This window comes from Onychomys torridus, chromosome 21 (genome assembly GCF_903995425.1).
Source record: "Onychomys torridus chromosome 21, mOncTor1.1, whole genome shotgun sequence".
Lineage (NCBI taxonomy): Eukaryota > Metazoa > Chordata > Mammalia > Rodentia > Cricetidae > Onychomys > Onychomys torridus.
The window spans coordinates 5,633,454-5,657,998 of NC_050463.1; the positions used below are offsets into that span (position 1 = coordinate 5,633,454).

The window sequence follows — 24,545 nt, forward strand, 5'->3', positions numbered from 1 at the left end:
TTGGGGACACGAAACCTCCGGGACCCTCGGAGTTTAGACAGCCCGAGGAGCTAGCCCAGGGGGTGGAAAGGAAAAGTTTTTTTTTAACTCTTTGCCAGGACTAGACTGGGGAAGGTGGGAAGAAAGAACGTTCTGTCGGTCAAAAGTCAGCCCTGGCTACAGAGGGAGTTCAAAACCAACCTGAGTAGCAGAGTTCAAGGCTAGCCAGAGGGTGTCCAAGGCTAGCTCGGACTAACGGGGCAAGGGAGGGGGCGTGGGGCAAACCTGGGCAACTTAGCGAGCCTGTTTCCAAATAAAAAGTAGGGCCCAAGGGCTACTTAGTTGGTGGAGTGCTTGTCTTGTATACACCAAGCCCTGAGTTCTGCCCCAAGCACCTCCTGAGGCCAGGAGGTGGAGGCAGGAGGATCAGAAGTTTGAGGCCCTGTTGTGATAAATGAGACCTTGTCTTGAAAAAATAGTAGGGTCTTGTTTTGTCCCTAAAAAGAGGGCTGGGCACATAGCTCAGTGATAGCATGCTTGCCCAACACTGCAAAGGCCCTCGGATCTATCCCCACCACAGTCAGATGTGGTTAGGTTGGAGTCGGAGGACTCTGGGACTGTGCCCCAGAGACAGGTGGAGGGGCATCTCTACTGCCCACCTGGTGGCCTTGGTCTTCCGTCGGGAAGACCTTTAACCCCTTCTGAATCTATCCCTTTGGAAGAAGTGGGTAGCGGTTCACCTTTAGGGTAGGGCAGGGGTCACGTGGACACAGGCTTGGCTTGCAGCCTAGTGCAGGTAAACAAACTCAGTCTCCTTGGGCCACCTTTTGTCGTTTGTATATGGGGACTCGGAGCCCCACCTTGGAAATGCATACTTTGTGTGTGTGTCACACTTAGGAAGCTGTCCCTCCAGCTTTTGGACATTGCCTCCTGCCTGCACACTCCTGCACACAGGAGCCGGAGATTGATTCCACCCTCCTGGATCCTCAACTGTTCAGAGAAGCTGGAGGGGAAGCAGGAGGAGGCAGCCATGTGAGGGCCTGAGTTCTGTCCCCAGCATCCACAGAAAAGGCCAGGTGGGGAGCCAGTTGAAATCCAGTGCCCAGAGGGATAGGTGGACCTCGGGGGCTCACTCGTTGGTCTACCCATGTCCTTAGACAAAGTGGACGGTGCCTGAAGGACACCTGGGGTGGCCTCCTGGTCTCTGGTCCACCAACATGCATATAACATCCATGTATTTGGGAGGAGGCCAGGGTGGGCACTCTACCCACTGAACCCCAGACCAGTCACCATCATTCTCTGTGGACATTGTATCTTTACTGGAATAGGCAAGCCCTTCACTGGTGTCACAGGACATTCAGGGTGTGGGACAGGGTGGTCAGGGTGATGCCAGCCTGCCAGGGAGGCACCCAGCAGCCTTGGCAGCACCAAGCTGAGGGTGGGCTTCTGGACACTGCCCTTGTAGTGTGTGATCTGTGCTTGTCCCCACTCAGCCCATTTGTCAAATCTGAGAGCAGGTCTGCAGTCTAGTCCCTCTGCCTGTCACCCAGTTGGTAGCGTCTGCTGTTGTTTTTAATGGGCAGAGGAGCAGCTGGTGGAGGGATTTGCTGAGGTGGCCTGGGAGGAGAAACCCTGTCATACCACCCCCAAGGGGTGAAATGAGACACCTTCATCAGCTTGTCCCTCACCCTGGGGATGTTTAAAAACTGACTGTCCCCAGAGACAGGGCAGTGGCTGCTGGTGGCACTTGTCTCTTGTACCAGGGCCTTGCCCCTGCTGCCTTATTACCTCCTTGCCCTTCTGCACCACAGGAGGCTCCCGGGGTTTGGGAAGAGTTGCCTGAGCTTGGGGCCTAATGGAGGTCTGAGGACACTGTTTGTTCTCTCTCTCTCTCTCCCTCTCTCTCCCCCACCCCCTCCCTTGGGACAGCTACTTTCAAACATCACCAGGATGAGGGGCATGCTGCAGGAAGGTGTCTCATTTCATTCCCCGGAGGCAGTGTTGACGGGTATTCAGGGGGAGAGAGGCTTTAGTGCCCCAAGTAGTCATAGTTGAGACAATTGATAGTGAGATACTAGAGTACTTGGTGCCCCCTGACTGTGTGGGGTCACTGCTGAGCAAATGACACCCTTGGGTGTGAAATGGGACTTCTAGAGAATTTCCACTACAAATCATAGAAGGGGACAGCAAGGTCTGAGGTCATGACACCACCAGTAGGTCAGTGTGCCTTGAGGGCAGTTATGATCTGGAAGTAGCCATTAGGGTTAAGCCAAGGAAGTTGGACATATGAGGTGGAAGAGCCTGCAGCTCTGAGCACTTGCCTCCATGCCTCAGGGAGTCCCCAGGAAAGCCTCACAGCAGTGCTGGCCACTTCATTAGGGGCCATGAGTGCTCGCTGGGAAAGAGCACTCACACAGCACAGGTTCGAGGACCTGAATTCAAATCCCCAGCACCCTATAGAAATCTGGGCTTAGCCACATGCGCCTGTGACACTAGGTACTTCCTGGCTGCTAGCCTAGTCCCACATTCAGGGAAAGCACCCCCACAGGCAAAAGAATTGAGAAAAGCTGAGCAGAGCTGCCTTCCTTCAGAAAAGCCATCAGGTGATGCTGCCACGGCCCTGGTTCCATGGGGTCAGGGTGGCAGGTTACAGCACCTGGCTCCAGATCCCTGAGAACCAGCCTGGGCACAGGATGTCCTTTGTGGTTGGCGTGGAGCTGGACTGTGCAGGCTGCTCAAACTGCAGGCTCAGGTGAGCCTCCTAGCTCCTGGAGCTATGGGGGCTACCTTGCCATCTGCTGTTTGATTGGTTGGCCTTTCTGCTGTCCCCTTAGGCCATTGAAGATGAAGGCGGGAATCCTGATGAAATCGAAGTCACCTCTGAAGGCAACAAGAAGATGCCTAAGAGGCCCAGCAAAGGTACGGAGCCTCTGGGCCACTCAATGCTATGGGTGACGTCCTGCCTACTTACCCACCATCCCCTCTGTCACACAGGACCTGAACGTGTAATGGGATGGGTTGGGTACTATCCTCCAGTTTCATGTAATGACCTCTCACTGCCTATCTGCGGGAAAATAAGGTCCCTGTAATACCAGACCACTACAAACACAGTTCATTCAGAACCACCAGAGTGACACAGCAGGCTCCCCATCTGGCAGCCCCGCCTCTGCTCACAGCTGCTGTCTCCAGCCTGTGGGCACTTCTCCCCCAGTCGTGCCTACCTCGTCTTGCTATCTTGTCATCTTTCTGAAACTGAAGTCCCAGGAACTTGACAGAATCAGGTGGGTTGAGGCTGCTGGGATGATGATGGCTTCTTGGTCATTGTGCAGTTGAGCTCTCAGCTGGTGGGGTAGAGGCGGTGTGGCACAGTAGCAGCCATGCTAGCCATGTGGGCCGGTGCCTGAGTGAGCTCTGCTGATCTCACTGTGCCCTAAGGCTCTGCTTTGGCCCATCTATGGGAAATAACTTAAGATGGCCCTGCTGGGGAGTGCTCCCAGCAGTCTCTTACTCTACCTGCTTTCTGCTTGTTTAGCGGAAAGCAAACGTTTGTTCAAGTGTTTTGCTAGATGCATGAGTTTAAGTGCAGAGTTGACATTCCTTCCCAGTTGGAGCTGGCACAGTAGGGTGTACCCGCCTTCTTGTGTATCTGGTCACTTCTATGCATGTGCTTTCCTTAAAACCTCAAAGTGAAAAAGACCAGAGCATGGTGTGTTGGCGTGTGCACTTGGGTGCAGAGGAGGAGGATCTCTGAGTTCAAGGTCATCCTGGTCTACACAGCTGGTTTCAGGCCCAGACCTCCATGATAAGACCTTGTCTCAAAACAGAAAAAACTGGTCATGGCCTCAGCCTCGGTGCAGCAAGTGAGAGCACTGCACAACTGTGAGGGCGAGTCTGAGGCCTCAGGGCCCAAATATAAGCCAGGTGTGCCTGCATGCAGCTGTGCCCCTGGTGACTGGATGATCCCAGAGGCTCCCTGGCCGGCCAGCCTAGCTTCAGACTGTGTGGGAGACACCTGCTGTCCTGCCCCTCAGGAATGTGCATCACACACACATGTGTGCTGTACTCAAATTGGTCTTGTTCCGTAAGATCCTTCGTTTCTGTTTGTTCTCTCTGCATGACAGGAACATTTATTTCTCCAGCAGCTGGCTCTGGCGTGGTGGCTGGAATTTGCCTAGCATTCCCAAGGCTCTGGGTTGAACCTTGACTCCAACACCACACCAGAACAAGAAGGTTCACTGGGGGCAGAGGTAGGGCAGTTGCCATAAGTTTGAGGGCAGCTGTCTCAGCACTGTCTCAGAAACAGAAAACATCGGGGCTGGAGAGCTGCAGTGGTTAAGAGCACATACGCTCTTGCTGAGGATCTGATTTTGGTGCCCAGCACCCCATCAAGTGGCCCACTGTTGCTTCTCCGTCCAGGGGACCCAATGCCTCTCCTGGCTCAGTCAGCACGGGCACGTGGGCCAGACACACGAGTGAAAACAAAAACGCAGAAAACATTTTACTTGAGCCTACGGACGAATTGACTGAGCCCTGCTCGGTGGGTTGTTTGTTTGTTTGTTTGTTTTTGAGACTGGCTGTCCTCGAACTCAAGATCCACCTAGTCTCTCCCACCCAAGCGCTGGGATTAAAGGTGTGTATTGCCACTGCCCGCCATATTTGTTTTTTTATTATGTGTACATGGGGGCGGGGAATGCAGATGAGCTTAGTCCCCACAGAGGCCAGGTTCCCCCTGGGTGTGTGAACCAGGAGCTGTTCCCCTCAGGAGCAGTGAGCCTGCTTACCAGCGCACCGTGTTTTATATATGTGCTTTATATTCCATGCTTGTCCACATGCTGTGGCTTGTATGTGGAGGTTGGAGGACAGCTTTGAGGAGTCTCTTGTCTCCTTCCACCATGTGGGTCCTGGGACTTGAACTCAGGTTGTCAGAGTTGGTGTCAGCCACCTTTACTCTCTGTCTTAGTATTCTATTGCTATGAGGAGACCCCATGACCAAAGCAACTCTTACAAAGGAGAACATCTAACTGAGGGCTTGCTTACAGTTTCAGAGGGTCAGTCCGTGATCATGGCGGAGAGCAGACGCTTACGAAGTTACTGGAGAGTTACATTGGGCCTGCTGTAGGCTTTTGAACCCTCAGAGCCCTCCCTCAGTGACACACCTCTGCCAACAAGGCCACCCTCCTAATCCTTCCCACACAGTTCCACTGAGGACCAAGCTTTAAAAATAGATGAGCCAATGGGGGCTGTTTTTATTCTGACCACACCTGCTGTCCCCTTACCAGCCCTGGGCCTCATTCTGTTTCAGCAGCCTGTCACCTGTCCTCTGGGCACCAGTGTGCCCAAATGTCACCACATCGTCCTGAGGTGGTGATGTACCTCCTGAAAGTTCGCTGTTACCATTCTCTGGCTGTAACTGTGGCCTTGAACCTCTGGGCTCAGGTGCTCTTTCTGTCTCAGCCTCCCAGCCAGCTGGGATGACAGGGGCCTGCTGCCACATCTGGCAAAGGAATATGTATTTTTTGTGAACTCATTAAAGAGAGACTCAGGATTGGGAGAGCTGGCATTCTAAAGTAGGTGCTGACACAGAGCCTGCTGTGTAGCCCAGGCTGTCCTCTGCTTGGTGGTGTAGTCTGGCTTGACCCTGAAGTCCAAGTCCTCTGGCCTCTGCCGTCTTGGCCTGTGAGATCTGGTGAAGTGTGCTGTGTTCTTCCCTGCCCTTGCTGCCTTTGGTGGTTGTCTGTGGTGAGCTATGAGGGTGTGGGCACTCTGCGATTTGGCCAGGCTGCTGCAGCTGGGCTTGTGTGCTGTGCTGTGTGTGCTGCCTGCCTGCTGTGGCTGTGCTATCAGAGGGACTGGCTGTGATTGACAGGTGATCTACTCTGAACTAGGAACGCCCAAGCCCTGTCACCGGATGTCATGTCGACTGTTCGTCCTCTTGATGGTTTAATGTGTGTGGTTTAATTCTGCACATTGTGTGAGGCCATGAGTAGGGAAAAACCAGAGTGTTATAGAAAGATGGCTCCTCCTTGCCACACACTAGAATACAAGGTGCCAGCCACCCCCATGAGCTGTTGGCTTTGCTCATTATAGTACCTCACTAACACAGAGCTAGAGCCTCAAACTGCTGCAGCCCCTGCTCACCTTGCAGGGGCTGGCTTTATCTGGACCTATGTACAACTTGACAAGGCTGCTTTGACTTTGTGTTTACAAGTGTGTGCTGGGGCTAGAGGACAGGGGTCTGTTCTCTCCTTCCTCTGAGTGCCTTGCCACACAGGCTGAGTGTAAGTGACACTGAGTTCTCAAGTACCTTGTCGTTGGCTTTTGATCAAGATTTTTGGCTGAGAAGTGTGACCTTGCTTCACAAATGAGCTCAATGGTTTGAAGTTTTACAAGGGTCTGTCGGTGTTCCTCCATGGTAGGCTTTGCAGGATTTTACAAGTCAGCGTGAGCCCTCTGCAGAGGGCGGAGTGGCTAGAGCATATGTGTGCTGGCCTTTGACCCCAGCGCTCCAATCTGTGAAGAGCAGCCTAGTCCACATGGTGAGCTCTAGGTCCGCCAGGGCTGCAGGAGGGGCTCTGTCTCTCTTGGGGAACAAGACTGGGGATGCAAGGACAATGTGTCCCGAGTGTGGCCTTGCCTTGCGCTCTGCTTCGAGGGTTGTATTTAGGGTTAGTTTCACGCTGGGGAAATCTCCAGAATCATGCATGGGTTTGGTGGTGGCTTGAGTGAGAATGTGCCCCACCCCCACACGCGCATTTGGGCATTTGAGAGCTCGGTCCCTAGTTGTTGCTGCCATCTGGGGAGGTTGAGGAGATCTGGCCTTGCTGGAGGTGTTTATACTACAGCGAGCTTTGAGATTTGAGTCTGTCTGTTGATCAGCAGTCATGACCACTCCCCACCTCTCAGTTCCCCTTGTCCGTATGCCTGCCCCGCTGCCGTGCTTTCCTGCAGAGATGGGCACCTCTGCAGCCGAAGTCACTCTCCTTTGGTCATGATGCTTTGGCACAATAGAAAAGTAACTAATAAAGGTTTTGAGGTAGGGTGTTGTTATGTAGTGCTGACTGGCTTGGAGCTTACTGTGTAGTCTGGCTGGCCTTGATATAGAGCAGGACACTCTGGCTTCCACACATACGCACATTCGTGCACACACACGAAATTTTCTGGATTTTGGTTTTTGTTTCTTTTTTTTTTCAAGACAAGGATTCTCTGTGTAATAGTCCTGGCTGTCTTAGAACTAGCTCTGTAGCCCAGGCTGGCCTCACACTTAGAGATCCGCCTGCCTCTGCCTCACAAGTGCTGGGATTACAGGTGTGTGCCACCACCAGCTGGCACAAAAATTAATAAAGAAGTTAAGGAGTCCAGCAGCCCTACAGAAATTACTATAGTAGAGATAAGGCCGAGTGCCATAGCTAAGAACATTCCATACTGTTCCAGAGCAGAAAGGGAAAACCCTGAGACTCAAGGAGTCTGTCGCTGCTCACTCCTTGGAGGGAAGAGCTGTGATAACAAAATGACACTTTCCCAGGCTGTCAGAGCTGGTGAGTGCATGTGGCCAACTGTCCACAGGATGGAGTCAAAGAGCAAAGGTGCCCCAGGGCAGTGAGGTGAGGTTCCCACCGGGCTTGCTGGCCCATTCTCATGAGCCAGCACCCAGGAGGCAGAGGCAGAAGGACTGCAGCAAGTTTAAGTTAACTGAGTCCAGGAGTGCGGTGTGTCTCCATGGTAGAGTATCTCCAGCACTGGGAGATTGGATACTGCTGGAAGACAGGCCATTGCTGGGTGGCCTGCCCATGTGATGGTGTGCTTAGGTGTTTCCTTATACCCAGAGTCATGTGGGCTCTGAGGCAGAGTCCTGTGGTGGCCACGCAGCTGCTGCTTCCCTGCTCCACTTCCAAACCACTGGGGTGGCTTCTAAACTGGTTTTAAGGTTGTGTGTGTGTGTGTGTGTGTGTTCGTGTTCGTTCCTAAGTGTGAACTCATGCTCAACACCATAGAACAAGAGACAGGTGTGTTGAACTCTTCAGTTGCCAGCCCTGGGTATTCAGTGTGGTGACTAGTGGGATTCTGCTCAGGGCTCTGGAGTGCCACAAAGCTCACAGTGCAGGCTAGTCACTGCCATGGGCTGCCATGTCTACACAGCTGTGTGACCCTTGCCAACCTAAAAACTATGTCTTGCCTTCACCCTGCTATTCTTAGATATGTTCTTACAGATCTATGAGATGGCTCAGTGGGTAAAGGTGCTTTCTGCCAAATGGGGTGGCCTGAGTTTGATTCCTGGGACCCACCCAATGGAAGGAGAGAACCAACCCCCACAGATTCTCCTAGTACCTCTCTACATGATAGACGTGTGCTGTGGTGTTTATCATGTAAATGTAAATGTGAAAACCAAAACTTGGAAAAGTATTTTCTTCACAAATAAGTAGAATGCAAACCCTGAAAGATCTTGCTGCACGTGGCTGGTAAGGTGAGGAGGACGGAGAAAAGCCAGTCGAGGTGGGGTTCGCTAGAAGCTTTCTTCACAGGGGTAGGAGTGAGCCTTGTAGTGTGAGGTGGGATTTGAATGAGGGACATATGAGAAGCCGTCACCTGAGGAGGAGAGCACTTTGCACAAACTGCTGCTGGTCTGCATAGAGTTGAAGTTAGCCTGATCAGACAGACTCAGATTGCAGCAGATGCTTTTCAAGCCGGCAGAGAAGGGCTGGAGAGACGGCTCAGCGGTTAGAAGACGAGCTGCTCTTCCAGAGGACCCAGGTTCCATCCCTAGCACCCACATGGTGGCTCACAGCCATTTCTGATGCCGCCTCCTCACCTCCACAGGCGCCCCACACAACGGGGTGCCAACAAAACACCTCTGCACATAAAAATGAGTAGATAGGTTTTGTTGTTATTGTTGTTGTTTCCTTTTTAAAGAGGGCCAGGTGGTAGCACATACCTTTAGTCTCAGCCCTTGGAAGGCCAAGGCATGGGGATCTCTATGAGTTCCATGCTGGCATGGTCTTTTGTAATTAGAACCTGTCTCAAGGAAGGAAGGAGGCTGGAAGGTGATAATTATCTATGTTTTCAAAACAAAACATGTCTTGCCTCAGTGTTCACTTGAGTTCACTGCCCCTGTGGGTGGCCAGCGGCTGACTGGCAGTGCTGCCCAAGTGGTATGCTTTGTTGGTTTGGGTTTTGAACACAGGCTCAGTATGTAGCCCAGGCGAGCCTCCACCTGGCTATCCGTCTACCTCAGCCTCCTAAACTCTAGGGTGATAGAGCTGGGGAGGCAGCCCAGGTCAGGATGTGAACAGTCAAGATGGCATCTGATCCCCTGAACTGGAGTTGCAACTGATGGTTGTGTAACCCGGGAATTGAACCTGGGTCCAATGCAAGAGCAGCCAGTGCCCTTAACCACAGAGCCAGCTTTCTCACTCCTTTTACCTTCATTTTATTTATCGGTGTGTATGCATCTGTGATTAGAAATCAAGTCTCCTTCCACCGTATGAGTTCCAGGGATTGAACTCAGGTGGTCAGCCTTTGGTGACATGTGCCTTTTCCCTGCTGAACCCCCTCTTGCTGGACCAGTACGTGCGTCCTTTGCTCACCTGTGGTCCATCTTGAAGGTGATTCTCCATTCTGTCAAGTTGACCCTAAGCATCCTGACAGCAGTGCACTGAGACCTGGCTAGTGTGAGAGGCCAGGCCTGTGCAGTGAGCCGAAGATCTGGGGACCTGCAGAAGCTCAGTCTGTTGGCCTCATGCCCACGTGCTGTCTCTTCAGGGAGGAAGCCAGAGGACGAGGGTGTGGAGGACAACGGGCTTGAGGAGAATTCTGGGGATGGACAGGTATGTATCACCTTTTCAGTGGATGAAGAGAGGGGGAGCCATGGTGGTGTCGTGGCCACGACAGTGTCCTCTGTGTTGCAGGAAGATGTGGAGACCAGCCTGGAGAACCTGCAAGACATGGACATGATGGACATCAGTGTTCTGGACGAGGCTGACATTGACAGTGGCAGCGTGGCAGACTGTGTGGAGGAAGAAGAGGAGGCCACACTCCCCGAGGGCTTGGCAGATAGCACTGAGCTGGTGGAAGGCGACCTGAAGGGGCTCCCGGAGCAGCTGCAGGAGCATGCTGTGAGCAGCTGGCGCGGGGAGGGGCAGAGCAGGGCAGCAGGGTCAGCTGCTGACCGCTGTCCCTTAGGGAGCCTGGGCTGTATGGATGTAGCTTGCAAGTAGAGCCGGCTGGGGCAGTCACCAGCTCCTCAGAACTGCTGCCCCGAGGTGTTCAGCCCTGATACGGCGGCTCCTCCACACACACAGACACATGTGAGACCATAGCAAGGTCGGGATAGCTTCAACTGGTGTGCCAGGCACTGGGCGCCGTGTTGCGTCCTCAGGCTCAGACACTGTCATCCTAGTGCTCGAGGAAGGAGTGCTGGTAAAGCTGTCAGGATGTCCCCAGATAACTCATGTGGCTTTGGTGAGGGACAGTTCAAACATGGACTGCAGGGCACAGGCTCAAGGCCCCAGGCCTCCAGGCAGTCTGTGCTGAAGGATTTTATGGTTGGTGTCTGGAGAGGAGAGTGGGCCTCTGGCCTTCTCAGGACCTTAGGTGTCCTGCAGTGAGCATTCTGTCCCCTGCTGTGAGAACTGACTGAGCCTGTCTTTGTAGGCAGCACCCTGGTTTTGAGTGGAGCATTTGAACTTTGCTGTTAGGATACAGGTTGTAGGGCTCAGAATCTGCACCTGAAAGCCACAACCCAAGTGCCCACTCCTATTGCAAAGTAGCACAGGAGAGCGAGGTTTTGGAGTTGACTGTGGCTGGTGGGCAGTTACAGTGTGAAGGAAACGGTGGCCTGGGACATCAGCATGGAGTGTGCCAGGTGCCAGTGTCTGTGTGACCTCAGGCGGCCCATTCTGGGCTTTGGACACCAAAATTCCAGGTTTGATGAGTAAATGGTGTGGTGGCCCTTGCCACACACCTGCAATTGTGATGGTGACAGATGCTCACAAGCAAGCTGTACCTGTCACTGCCCTCCCTCACTGTTGCTCTGTAGGACCAGAGGTCAGTGTCACACCAGGACCAGCCCTCTCACAGCCAAGCAAACTTGCCAGCCCCTGACCTAGAGTGGCAGCCATGCCTATCACAGCAAGTGCTACTGTTGCAATCACAGAACATACCCGACATCCATGGCAGCAAGGATGGTGCTGTGGGGACAGAGGCGGACTGGGTGTACATGTAGCTGGGATGCTCTTTGGTGTATGTGGCTCTTGTGGTAGGAGACAGTTGCATTCAGTGAACATTCTGAGTACCATCCTAAGTGTGGGCAGAGAGCCCCATCTTGGAAAAGGGGGTCCCTCATCTCTGTGGCTGGGCTACCACTTATTCCCCCTGCCCCTGTAATGTGAGAGGCGTGGGGTCCTGGTGCTCCAGGTAGCAGGCCTGCCTTCACAACACCTAGACCCAGGCAAGTGGAGGGACAGCGGGCTCCACTCTGCAACCCCGCTCTAGAGGCAGTTTCTGGAAGAGCCGCCAGGGGCCTCCTGTTCTGGTCACCTAGAGAGCCCTGATAAGTGGTTTCTTCCACCTCACCACACTGGGCGACACTCTGAGCCACAGAAAAGATGTTGGGATTGGCACTGTCCCTCACCTATGTCATCGTAAACTTTCAACAGGTAGACGACAAGGAAGCCACGAACAATGTGGATACGTCGTCATCGGACTTCACCATCCTGCAGGTAAATTGTCACATGTCTCAGCTGCACTCTCGGAGTAGTCCCTGCTTCTAAAAGCCACCTCAGCCATGCCACATTGCTTGGCAGCTGCATCAGCTAGGGTCATCTGCCCAGACAGTGAGTGCTGGAGGCCTTAGTGGACAAGCCTGCGGCCTCAGCGGAGCTGGAAACACACGCTGTACTCTGGCTGCAAGCGGGAAGGACCTTGCCCGAGTCCCTGCCTAGAAGAGGCTTAAGGCCAGTGTTCCTCTGTGGCTGTCAATGAGGATGAAGCCCCTGACCCATCCCAGCATGGCAGGACACACACTGGGGTAGATGGAGGCCTTTTCCTTTTGAGTGTCCTCCTGAGTTTGGGATTGGGGTTGTCTCTGTGAGATGAGGGTCAGGGGTACCCAGCTAGTGTTGAGGCTTCCTCACGGGTAGCCACATGGCAGCCTGAATGAAGGCCTGCTTGGTTTTCAGAAGCTGTGGCCACCGCCAAGCACCTCTCTTGGCTGGTGATGTATACTTGTGGGGCCAAGCTTCATGCATTTGGGGTTGGGACCACCTGGTCTATAGGTTCACTGTTGGAGAAGGACATTGGGATAGGGTCTCCCTGAGAAGGGACAGGGTAGGAGGGTGAGGGTTGTAGCACAGCCTTCTCCTGCTGCTTGTGGGGCAACTCCTCACAGACACTGCCCGGGTTTCCCAGGTAACTATGATGGTTGATGTTTGGTGATGTCCATGCAAATATTAAACTTTAGAATCAGCTGGGTGTGGTGGCCCACACCTTTAATCCCAACCCCCAGGAGGCAGAGGCAGCAGATCTCTGAGTTCGAGGCCAGCCTGGTCTATATAGTGTGTTCCAGGCCAGCCAGGGCTACATAGTGAGACCCTGACTCAAAACAGGAGAAAAAATGAAGAACAAGGTGAGCACTAAGGGGTGAGGTGGGTCCATGTGGGGCTTGTGCCTCCTAGGGAAGGCTGCCAGGAAAAGAGCCTGGTATATGGTTTTCGGGTTGCCACCTGCACCACTTGAGCAGAGGTGGCTTTTGGGCAAGTCATGGCCTTTGTTTCACGGAGATGGTACTACTTAGAGCCTGTGCAGTGGAAAGAAACACCTGTATCTGTCTGCCTTAGCATCTTGTTCACATGAGACACTGCAGGATGTTCCCCCAGGTGTCGCTCTGCCACACTGCTCCTGTGTCCAGTTGTAGAGCTCAGTTTGCAGTGTAGGCTAGTCATGGGGGGAGCCAGCCAAGCCCTCAGCCTCCTGAGGTATTCAGCTTGGGCCTATCGTCTCCAGTGAGGCCTGGGACACCAGGGACAGGGCTGACGGAGTGGCTGTCCCAGCCCGCTCAGGCAGCCTCCTTTCTAAGAGCACACAGGGCACCAGCTTGGGGTACAAACCCACTCACAACCCTTGCCTCACGCGCAGTCTGTCTAAAGGACTAACATGCCTGGAGCTCAGGGCCTCACATATGTCTCCTTGTACCCTGGTGTACGCAGGCAGAGCCCAAGCTTTTCGTGCAGGCTTGAGGGCATGAGACGTTGCCTCTGGAGCCAGGGAGCCCATTGCTGTGTGGCCTAGAAAAGGCACCATTGGGCAAAGCAGAGTGCAGCTGGGAGGGAGGGTAGGGTTCTTGGACAAGCTGGGTCATCACTGAGGGAGATGGGAAGTGCCCTGGGTGGGAGGGAACTGCCGTTGCTCAGTTCCCCTTGGCCCTAAATCTTCAGAAAGTTTGCTCGTGGCTCCTGCAGGTGAAGGGAGTGCCAAGATGCTTGTCCCCAGCAGTTAGACATACGTGGAGATGGGCAAGAACCATGCTCCCGATCTCAAGTTCAGTCCCAAGGGAGCCACTTCTGCCCACAGGGGAGACAGGAGGGCTGCTGGGTGCTCTGCAACAGGATCAGCAGCAGGTCTGGGGCTTCATAAGGCTGAGGCCATCAGGGCAGGGCTTGCCTTGTGCAAGCAGGCCACTCCTCTGGGTCCAGATTATCCTCTGAAGTCCCGGTTGGTGGTCAGCCTCCCTTAGTCTCCATGAATGTCATGGTGGAGTGGGGCTGGGTCTCTAGGCAGCATCTTACTTGTGTTTTCTGTTGCAGGAAATGGAAGAGGCATCCCTGGAGCCAGGTACTGTCCAATGCAGGGCTCAGCAGCGGGTTCTGCCCACAGCGGGGGGGCTCATGCTAACCAGTGGTTGCACTCTAGTGTGCATTGCGCTAGTGCTTTGCAGTCCAGAGCACATCAGGACCATAGAGATTGGAAACCCAGCCGTATCACAAGATCTGTGCACGTGGCCAGCAACCTGTGTGGCATCCTGCCCGCATGGCGAAGACTTTGGTCTCCTGCCTTTAAACATAAGCGGTGGCATGAAAATGCCCTCGCTCCAGTGAGCAGAGCTCTGTGCCGCCAGCAGATCTTGTGATTCTGGCAGCATGTCCCCATGTGTTGGTACAGGCAGTGCAGGTAGCATAGGGAATGCCACATGAATTTGACATGACCGGATCCCCCGAAGAGGAGTGCACCTTTGAGAGAGAGTCTCAAAAAACACTGTCCCTCTGGGCTGCCAGCCTCCACACGCCAGAAGACCCGGCGCTCCTCCGCACGTTAACCGATCTGTAAGGAAGGCAAAGCATCAGGCAATTAGTGATGCATGAAGGCCAGGCGCTCAGTTACGCACTTGGACGCAAGCTGAATTGAGAAGAGTTGGTTCACACATTGACACAGTGCACAGAACGAAGACTCAAGACGCAGAAGGTTGTGGGGTGAAGTCTCCGGGATGCTTGCCTCTGCCCTTAGCACAGGCTGGGGGCGCCTTGGCCGAGGGCGCAGGTAGGGTGCAGGCGCTGTGTAGCGGGTTTTCCAATCTCTGTGTAGCCAGCAGTTCTGTCGGTGTGAGCGGGGCCGCCGCGCCCGAGCCGCAGTTGTGATTGCTTTATTTCCCTGGTGATTAAACCTTGTGCCATTCTATTCCTGTTAAATCCGTAGAAAATGAGAAAATACTCGACATTTTGGGGGAAACTTGTAAATCTGAGCCAGTAAAAGAAGAAGGTTCGGAGCTGGAGCAGCCCTTTGCCCAGGCCACGAGTAGTGTGGGGCCAGACAGGAAGCTGGCGGAGGAAGAGGACCTATTTGAGAGCTGCGGACACCCGGAAGAAGAAGAGGAGGAAGAGCAGGAAGAGGAGCAAGAGGAGGAGGGAGATTTAGCTTTGGTCCGCAACAGCGAGTCTGAGTCTCCAAGCACTCGGTGTCAGTGGAGCGAGGCAGACGCCCCGTTAGCAGTAGTGAAAAGGGAGCCGGCGGAGGCGCCGGGTGAAGTCGCGGGCGCAGGCGGAGGCCCTGGGACGGACCGCGAGCCTGTAGGGCTAGAGGAGCCAGTTGAGCAGAGTAGCACAGCTGCCCAGCTCCCGGAGGCTGCCAGCCAGGAGCTGGCGAGAGCGCCCACAACAGCCCTGAGCCCTGAGCCCCAAGATAGCAAAGACGACGTGAAGAAGTTTGCTTTTGACGCTTGTAATGACGTCCCTGCAGCTCCTAAAGAGTCCTCAGCCAGTGAGGGCGCTGATCAGAAAATGAGGTTTGTTGATTCTCAGTCCTAGACCAGACGCTATCTCCTTTCATTGTCACTAGTGACACACATGAGCTGTTTAGAACCTGCAGTGGGCAGCCGCGCTGCCCAGCACTAGCTCCTTCAGGCAGTTTCATTTCTTGTTTATTTTACACTGGTTCTGTAATCTTTTTTTTTTCTTTGTTTGTTTGTTTTTTTCCTCAACCTGCCACGGTTGTTTGCTTTTTAATTCTTCTTAATTATTTTTAGCCCGGCAGAAACTTAATTAACTCCTGTGGGTATGAAATCTTATGTTAGGTCAGATTTCCAAAACTTGTTTGTCGGGGTGTCCTTTTTGAGAGCTAAGTGCCGGGTAGGTATGCAGCTTTGGCGGGTCCTTAGGGTTGTGCTTTGTCTCTTGATGCTGCAGCCCCCTTGAATGACACTGTCTCTTGTCTCTAGTTCTGTCGAAGAAGACTCGGATACAAAGAGGCTTTCCCGAGAGGAGAAGGGTAGGTCCTCTAGGTGACACCAGTCTCCTAGAGCGTGTGGGCCTCAGTTCATCATGGCCTGTGTTTCGCCTGCACATGCACACATGCAACCCACCACAGTTGGCAGGTGCTAGAGCCCCTGGTTAAAGTCACTTGCTTAGTGGCCTCTGGTGGTTAGTCCCTTCCTTCAAGCACTGGGGAGACAGAGGCAAGGGGAGGGTGGCAAGTTCCAGGGCAGCTAAGCTGCCTAGTAAGGGCCTGTCTAAAAGTTTGTAGGCTGGGAAATGGCACACACTGACCTGCCGTGGCTGCTTTATGGGCAGAAGCTATCTTGAGTTTTGGTCACTTCTTCCCATTCACAACTGCCTGGCTGCTGGATGTCCTGAGGTCCATTTTTCAGTGTTATATATACATGCCACTGCCCTCTGTGGCTAGGCCAACACTGTGTTCCTGGACCTGGCCATGCCATTGTGTCCTGGGCACATGTCCTTAGGTGCTGGGGATGGCCGAGCTCTGGAGATGTCTGGAATTTGAGGTTCTGACCAGAACTTCCTTTGCACAGGTCGCAGCAGCTGTGGTAGGAATTTCTGGGTCAGTGGCCTTTCGTCCACAACTAGAGCCACTGATCTGAAGAACCTATTCAGCAGATACGGGAAGGTGAGCAGCCACTGTCCAAGGTTGAACAGAGACGATCTTGTATTTCCTAAATGTCAGTTGTTCTATTTACCAGTAAAGAGTCCGGAGCCAGATGCTGGGGTGAAAGCCTGCTAGCTCAGAGAGGCTGAGAAAGCACCCCACTGACCTTGCTCCTCCTCTGTCATCTCAAAAACCTCCTGTTCCCTACTGTCTCAAGTCCTTTCCCACTCCATGGCCCTCCTCTCCACTTCCTGTGTGTGTCTCTCTCCATCCTCCTGACCCCCCTCACTCTCTATGGTTTTTTCTTAATAATTTTATGTTCACTCCCTGTCAGCTGGTTGCTTACTCTGCCTCTAGACCTATGGTTGACTTTGTTTATTCCTGTTTACAATATTCAAGCAGAAAGCTCTTGGATTAAAGGTATGTGCTAGGACTGAGCCATACCACAAACAGAAACAGGTTTTTCCAGTAAATAATGGAATTTCAGGGTTCACAGTGTGATCACGTATCCTGCAAGATTTCCCCCTTTTTGTATATAGAGAGGAAAGGTTTTTAACTCTAACAGTAAAACTATTTACACTAATGAAGGTATTCTGCCAAGCTTTTCACAGTGTCCAGCTGGTTGTATTTAGCAGTCTTAGGATTAAGTATTTTTGAATTGAAAGTTCTGGAAATGTCAATCTCACATGAACTCCGCAATTTGAATGTCCTAAAAAGTTTGTAGTCCAAAGTTGATCTTTGGATGGTATTTGTCAGCTTAGTGGCAATCCTAGCTCTGTCGAACACCGCAGTCAACCAGAGGTGCCCACTGTTTGCGCAGGACCCGGCGGCCGAAGAGGTGTGGTGCAGTTTACCCTGTGGTGAGCGTTACCACAGTCCAGGTGTGGATTCGTCATAGCAGGCCCCCTCATCTCCTTGGAGGCCTCAAGGGAGTGGTCACAGCTTATTGTAGAAAACTTGAAACATTTTAACTGCCATCTTCAGCAGCTCTCTGAAAGATTTGAGGACCACAGTCTCTTAAGTACCTCTGAGGTACACAAACTAGTTCCTAGTTACCGGCTTCAGACTCAAACTGAAAAACACATGCAGGAAGCTAGATGAAGCTGATTTCTAGAATGAACCGGTATTCTGTATGACTAGTAGTGTCATGACAGAAAGTTTATAGATACATCCTGATCTTACAAATCTGAGATAGTGTTCAGAACTTAAAAGAAGTCTAGAGAGTCAAATGAAAACCCAAAGATTATGAGCTTAGTGAGCATAGATAATATCTTTGGTTCCTCTGTCCTCATACCAGGAGCTCTTCTGACATGGGACAGAGATTTTGGATTTTTCTTTAAGAAGAATACATGGCTTTAGAGAAGGAGAGAGCCAGCTTTTATTTTTTGATTGAGTTGGGACCACATAAAGACCATTTGCCACTTATGTCTGTAGAGGGCAGCAGAGACAAGATATTTGGGAATACACACATGGTGGGGAGGAGGGAGGGAGTGCCTGGCCGGGAGTCCCGCCTCTGCCACACATCAGGTGATTGTTGGGCACGAAGTGACAGCCACTCCGGCAAGGCAGTGGCATGGGTGCCGGGCTAGTCTGGGGCTCTGAGCTGGGATTTCAGGCTGGTCAGCTAAAGGCAGGTGATACCACTTGGGTAATTTATTCTTTTTCTTGGGACATTTTCTTTTAATGATCTTTCATTTTCCTTCAGATGTTTCACTTGCCTAGTGGTCTTCAGACTGTGTGGATACCTGTAATGTGCTTTATGTTGTAATATGCAAAGACCTGTCTCATCTCACTAGAGACAGTGCTGGCCACTGCCAGTCCTGATTTTTACAGACACCTCCATAATGGCCATTACTTGAATCAGCCTTTTCAGTGCTCAAAGCAGCTAACTGCCCTTGAAATCCTGAAAATTTATCTATGCTGTGGTGCACACATTTTAATTTCCCAAACTCTGCACAATGAAACACATCCATCTGCCAAATTTCATTTCTCTGAGTACCTTTTGGGTTACTTCCTGCAGGTAATGGAGTCTGGTTATACAAGGAACAAGTAGGACATGTTCTTGTAATTTCCTTGGCTTATTGCCAAGTGATAGAAAAAAAATCTTTCTTCAAATCTTTGCTGTTAACATGGTGTTTCTTATGAAATTCTCAGGCTTCTACCACATTCCCTATTAATAGCTGATCAATTTCATCATTACCTTATGCTAGAAGGCCTTCTTAGACTCATACGGGATCTGATAATGTGTTTTATATATAAAGGACGATTCCCATTTCTGATTACTTGTTGTAGTTGAATAAATAGTGAAGTTAATTCTAAATCATCTGGAATAATTTCAGCAGTTTCAATATGTAACAAAATTAAGAGATTCAGGAAAATCTAATAATACTGTAAGAATGGCATACAGCTCTAATTTTCTTAACTGAGTCATAAGGGCTTTGAGACCCTTATTTTTTTCCTGACTTATAACCAACCTTTTCTGATTTATTTTTTATCAGTAGAGAATGTAAGGACTCCAGAAATTGGTGTCCCTTTTACTATATTAGGGAGAATACAGTTAGTTCCTTTTATAACTGAAGTCTCTTGCTTTTGGGGTATTTGTTGTTAATGTCTCCCCCCAAAAAAATTACTTCAAGCTCTTTGCCAATGTTCATTTTCTGCCCATGATGAGGCAATTTCAGCATTAGTAAAAGGTACCATAATTTCTGCTGGGTCTATTCCTGCTAATTCAGTTTTCCTTTCAGAATCAATCCAGCAGGCGTTAAATCTTTTAATGGTTCTGTGGATGAGTTTCTCCAATCCTGACAGGGACTAATCAAACCAAAATTGATACTGGGGCCTGCGGGAGGCCCCCTAAGTCATTTCTGGATTGCAGAGGGCTACCTTCCCTGTCCCTGATTGATCTGCATTCATTAGTCCAATGCTGGCCTTTACCATACTTTCTGCACACTCCAGAAGGCTGGTTAGTGCCTTTTGTTTGGATTATCTCTGGAAAAGACATTGTCTGTATGAATGCCTTGCCTACAATCCCTTTTCATATGAACTTGCTTACCACAATTAAAACATCTAACATTTTGATTTTTCTTAAAACTTTTAGAAACTACTTCTATCAGAGTAGCATCATAAATGTGAAATCCAATATTAGCCATATTTCTACCAATACATTTGATTTCTACTAATCCATTTGTGTATTGATGCTAATCTAAAGGCCTAATCACTCGTTTGCATTCTGAATTAGCATTTTCAAAAGCCAAAGATTCATTAATATTTGTCTGACTTCTGGATCTGATACTATTCTATTTAGAGATGTAGTCAATCTTTGTAAAAAATCAGTGAAGGCTTCTTTTGGATCTTGTATAATTTTAGTAAATAACTCAGACCTCTTTCCTGATTCTTCAACCTTGTCCCAATCATTCAAAGCTCTTAAATGACATAGTGCCAAGGTGTGATCATCAAATTCAAGCCACCTCTGTAACTCAGATTATTGATTTTTCACCTAAGCACTGATCTTGGGAAATATTAATACCTCCAGCCCTATTTCTTTGTTCTATGGTCCTTGCTTCCTCTTTCTACCATGTCTGCCATTGTAACTGAGGACCAGCTTCCAATATTGCTGTTGCCAAAACTTTCCGGTCTTGGTGGGTAATTCTGTTCTGAGTGGCCCGTGAATTTAACATCTGCCTCACAGAGGGTGAATGCATGCCATATGAAATGACTGTTTCCTTAAGTCCCTTCAAATCTAACACTGCTTCAGGATTCCAGCTGACTTCTGCATAGCCTTGGGGATGCCTGTCATCTGCTGGTAGTTGTTTTATAGTAGCTGCCTCTCTTCAGTTCCATTCAGTGGTGTGGCAGGTTCTTGTCTGAATTCCTCTGTCTGTGTCTTTAAGTATTTCCTTAACAAGTCTTTGTAAGGCTTGTGTCTTACCAATCCACTTTTCTTTGGTTTTTTTTGTTGTTGTTGTTTTGAAACAGGGTCTTTTCTTTAAGATTTATTTATTTATTTATTATACAGGTTTCTGCCTGAATGCCAGATCTCATTACAGGTGGTTGTGAGCCACCATGTGGGTGCTGGGAATTGAACTCAGGACCTCTGGAAGAGCAGTCAGTGCTCTTAACCTCTGAGCCATCTCTCCAGCCCACCAATCCACTTTTCATGTTTGTCACAGAAAACCACTGTGGCTATTAAGGATAAAATATGAATTATCAGACTGATAGTAATTATGTCAATCTCAGCTAAGTCATTGATCGTTCCATTTTCTGCTTCTATTTTCAAGCCATTTAGAGTAGCACTGTACAGGGTCCTGATGCCATATTTCCCATCCTTAATGTGAGAAAGATTTTCCCTTTTAATATTGCTTAACTCTCCTTGAGGACTTCCCAGGTGTCTTAGCAAACCTGATGTCTTCTCAATTTGTCTGCAGCTGGCGTGATTTCTCTGTCCATGCCCCACATTGAGATCCAGATATTTTTAGCAAAATCTCAGTTCAATTTCACCAATAAAGACTTGGGAGCCAGATGCTGCGGTGAAAGCCTGCTAGCTCAGAGGCATCCAGCTGACTTTCCTCCTGCCATTCCAGAAACCTCCTGTTCCCTACCATCTCAGTCAAGTCCTTTCCCACTATGTGTCCCTCCCCTCCACTTCCTGTGCGTGTCTCTCTCCATCCTCCTGACCCCCCTCACTCTCTATGGTTTTTTCTTAATAATTTTATGTTCACTCCCTGTCAGCTGGTTGCTTACTCTGCCTCTAGACCTATGGTTGACTTTGTTTATTCCTGTTTACAATATTCAAGCAGAAAGCTCTTGGATTAAAGGTATGTGCTAGGGCCGAGCCATACCACAAACAGAAACAGGTTTCTTCAATAAATAATGCAATCTCAGGGTTCACAGAGATCGGGTATCCTGCAGTAGGACCTGATGCACAGTTCTGTGTCCTGGGTTAATAATTTGGGGACAGACTGGCGCTCAGCCAGAGCCTTGCATCACACCCTCCCAAACCTTGCGAGCCTACAGTGCAGCAGCCCCCTTCCCTGCGCTGGGATTGCTGGGTCTGTGCCTGCAGCCGTATCTGAGGTGGTCTGCTTTCTTGCAGGTGGTGGGTGCCAAGGTTGTGACGAATGCCCGAAGTCCTGGAGCTCGCTGTTATGGCTTTGTCACTATGTCCACAGCTGAAGAGGCAACAAAATGCATTAGCCATTTGCACAAGACTGAGCTGCATGGCAAGATGATCTCAGTGGAAAAGGTAACTGTCCATGCGCTGCACTGGCTCTGGCAGTGGAGCCAGGGCATGGTGGCAATAGCTTTGGACTCTTCTACAGGCCAAAAGTGAGCCTGCTGGCAAGAGGGTGCCTGACAGAAGAGACGGGGACGGCAAGAAGGAGAGGGCCAGCACCAGTGACAGGTACTGCTGCAGACCACAGAGCTGTGCTCGCACCCTCCTGCCCACCAGCCACTAGCATGTGCAGAGATGCCCCTGAACTTCGTGCACACATGGGCCTCCTTCACCCATGTCCTGGGTAGCCATCACCTCCTGAAGGCTTGTGCTGAGGCTTGAGGGTCACTCACTCCTAGGTCAGCAAACCTGAAGAGGGAGGAGAAAGCCGACAGAAAAGACGATGCCAAAAAGGGGGATGATGGGAGCGCAGAGAAGAGCAAGGACCCGGATGATCAGAAGCCCGGGCCTTCAGAGCGCTCACGGACCACCAAGTCAGGTAGGCAGTGACGCCCACGCCCCTTCATGTGCTGGCCTGAAGCAACCTTCTGGATTCAGCTCTTCCTCCCTCTGCTCACAGGAAGCCGTGGCACCGAGCGCACTGTGGTGATGGACAAGTCCAAAGGTGTGCCTGTCATCAGTGTGAAGACATCCGGGTCCAAAGAGAGAGTGAGTGTCAGACCGACAGGCTCGATGCTCCAGGGATTCAAGGGAAGCTTGCTGCCTTTCAGAACGTAGAGAGATGGCGAGGCTTCTAGAGCAGCCTACCCGCTGCTGCTCTCTCTGATGGCCGCCCTGTGCCGCCTCCTGTCCCCGCCTCCTGGAAGCCCACTGTTGGGACAGCTGCAGACCTTGGTGGGTTCTGAAGTCTCAGAGCCTGACCACCTTAGTAGATGGGTCTGGCATCCCCAAGACCTCCCCAGTTGTGCCAAGCCATTAGAGGACCACATCACGTGGCGCCGGGGCCCCTGGGCCACAGAAGGCTTCAGAAGGCGGGCAGGCTAGGGTTGGCATGTTTGTGGCAACCAGGGACTCTGAGGTTGGCAAAGGCCAGCATGGCACACTGCTGAGTGAGGAAGGCCTGTAGATAGCTGTCACCCAAGATTTCCGGCCATTCCCACCTGTGTTGGTGTCTTAAGGGGATGGCTTCTTACTCAGTCTTACTGAGAGCAGCTAGAAAGTGGGAAGGGGAACGGTGGGCTCCAGGGGGACGTGGACAGGTCTCAATAGGAGCTATCACAGCCGAGGAGATGGTGCATCTGGAGGAGGGCCTGACCATGGAGGAAAGGGCATGCAGATGGAGTTTAGACATGCTGCAGGCCAGCCATGGTCAGGCAGTAAGATGATAACATCTCTAGAAAGTTTCGTTGTAGTTGGGAAAGGCTTGTAGAGCCATAGTTCTGACTTACAACCGGGGGGCTCTCACTTCTCAGTGCGGCATGCTAGAGGCTGAGGCAGAAGGACCATGTGGTCCATCCTGGGCTAAACGGTGAGACCCTGTCTCGAGGGGGAGAAACGGTGACTTTATTTTGTCATTTGGGCTGTTGTGTTTTGTTGAGCTCTCCTGCGAGCACCACCTCCACCAGTGACTGTCTCTGTGCCAGGGGCCTCCTGCACTAACTCTCTCTGTTTACTGAACCAGGCCTCCAAAAGCCAGGACCGGAAGTCGGCCAGCCGGGAGAAGCGGTCTGTCGTGTCCTTCGACAAGGTTAAAGAGTCCCGGAAGTCCAGAGACTCAGAGTCGCGGAGGTGAGCGGTCTGGGAGGGGCAGCCGAGGGTGTGTGCAAGGGACTGGCTGGCGGCCTGGGCAGGGGGCACCGAGGGCCTTGTGCTGGGATTGGCTGCCTGGAGTAATTCACCTCCTCAAAGACCACAGAACACCCGGCCAGCAGGGCGGGGCGGGGGGTGTTGAGAGGGCAAGAGAGGGGTAGCAGGCGTTTGGCCAGCTGCCGTGGGTGTGCCTGTCAATGCAGTTTTCAAGTGACCTTTGCCGGAGCGGGGCTGTGTTTCAATGGGCGCCAGCGCGGGCAGGCTCCGGGCACAGTGGGGAAAGCTGGAGGGGGGAGGGGAAGACGGGGTGGCAGGGCGCAGTGAGGACCCACTGCCCGCCCGCCTGTGAGGTGCAGTCTCTGGCCCAGCATGCCCGCTCCTCCTCACACTGGGCCCTCGGCCTCGCCTGCCCTCCTCCCAGGGAGCGGGAGCGCAGTGAGCGGGAGCAGCGGCTGCAGGCTCAGTGGGAGCGGGAGGAGCGGGAGCGGCTGGAGATCGCCCGGGAGCGCCTGGCTTTCCACCGCCACCGGCTGGAGCGCGAGCGCATGGAGCGGGAGCGGCTGGAGCGCGAGCGCATGCACGTGGAGCAGGAGCGCAGGCGGGAGCAGGAGCGCATCCACCGCGAGCGCGAGGAGCTGCGGCGGCAGCAGGAGCTAGAGAGAGATACACAAAACAAAAAAGAAATCTGAAAAATGGTGTAGGGAAGGGGTGCCTCCACTCCCGATCCGGGTAACACTCTCGGGCTTTCTTGGTGGTTGGCTGTGAAAGTAGTTCTGGCAAGTTGGGGTCTCATTGGCACCTATGCACTGTCTGCAGGCATCATCTCCGTCATGGCAGCTTTGTCCGTGGCCCCCTCCAAGGCCCGAGAATATTCCAAGGAGGGCTGGGAGTACGTGAAAGAACACAGCAAGTAACGGATGCCACCTGCCCCAGCGTTACTGGGGAGTAAGGATGCCAGACTTGACCACAGTGGGGACCCCGCTCTGAGGGCAGCCTCCAGCATTGCTGGTCCAATAAAGGACTTGGGAACGGCCCCTGACCTGTGTTCTGGTGGGAGGATGTAGAGTGGACTTGAGGAACTTGGATCGCCCTGCGCTTTTGGGGGTCCTGGCAGCCTTTGCTTGTTGGAAGTCCTGGCCTCTGGGGATCCCTGTGTTCCAGATGTAATGCTTAAGAGCCCTGAAAGTTGTTTTTGTTTTGTTTTGTTTTGAATTTTAAA

The 24,545-nt window shown here is 51.8% G+C and overlaps 1 protein-coding gene across 1 annotated transcript in view; it reads left to right on the plus strand.

Annotated features, from left to right (window-relative positions):
- Positions 1 to 24,015, plus strand: part of Safb (scaffold attachment factor B) — a 25,295-nt gene extending 1,280 nt beyond the window's left edge. Inside the window, exons 4-17 of the mRNA XM_036171244.1 lie at positions 2,814 to 2,898; positions 9,736 to 9,800; positions 9,882 to 10,088; positions 11,631 to 11,693; positions 13,776 to 13,803; positions 14,662 to 15,247; positions 15,680 to 15,729; positions 16,271 to 16,365; positions 21,437 to 21,586; positions 21,663 to 21,745; positions 21,916 to 22,055; positions 22,137 to 22,225; positions 23,199 to 23,305; positions 23,748 to 24,015. Of these exons, the coding sequence (XP_036027137.1) occupies positions 2,814 to 2,898; positions 9,736 to 9,800; positions 9,882 to 10,088; positions 11,631 to 11,693; positions 13,776 to 13,803; positions 14,662 to 15,247; positions 15,680 to 15,729; positions 16,271 to 16,365; positions 21,437 to 21,586; positions 21,663 to 21,745; positions 21,916 to 22,055; positions 22,137 to 22,225; positions 23,199 to 23,305; positions 23,748 to 24,015 (2,016 nt within the window). The remainder of the gene's footprint in view (positions 1 to 2,813; positions 2,899 to 9,735; positions 9,801 to 9,881; positions 10,089 to 11,630; positions 11,694 to 13,775; positions 13,804 to 14,661; positions 15,248 to 15,679; positions 15,730 to 16,270; positions 16,366 to 21,436; positions 21,587 to 21,662; positions 21,746 to 21,915; positions 22,056 to 22,136; positions 22,226 to 23,198; positions 23,306 to 23,747) is intronic.
- The last annotated feature ends 530 nt before the right edge of the window (positions 24,016 to 24,545 follow it).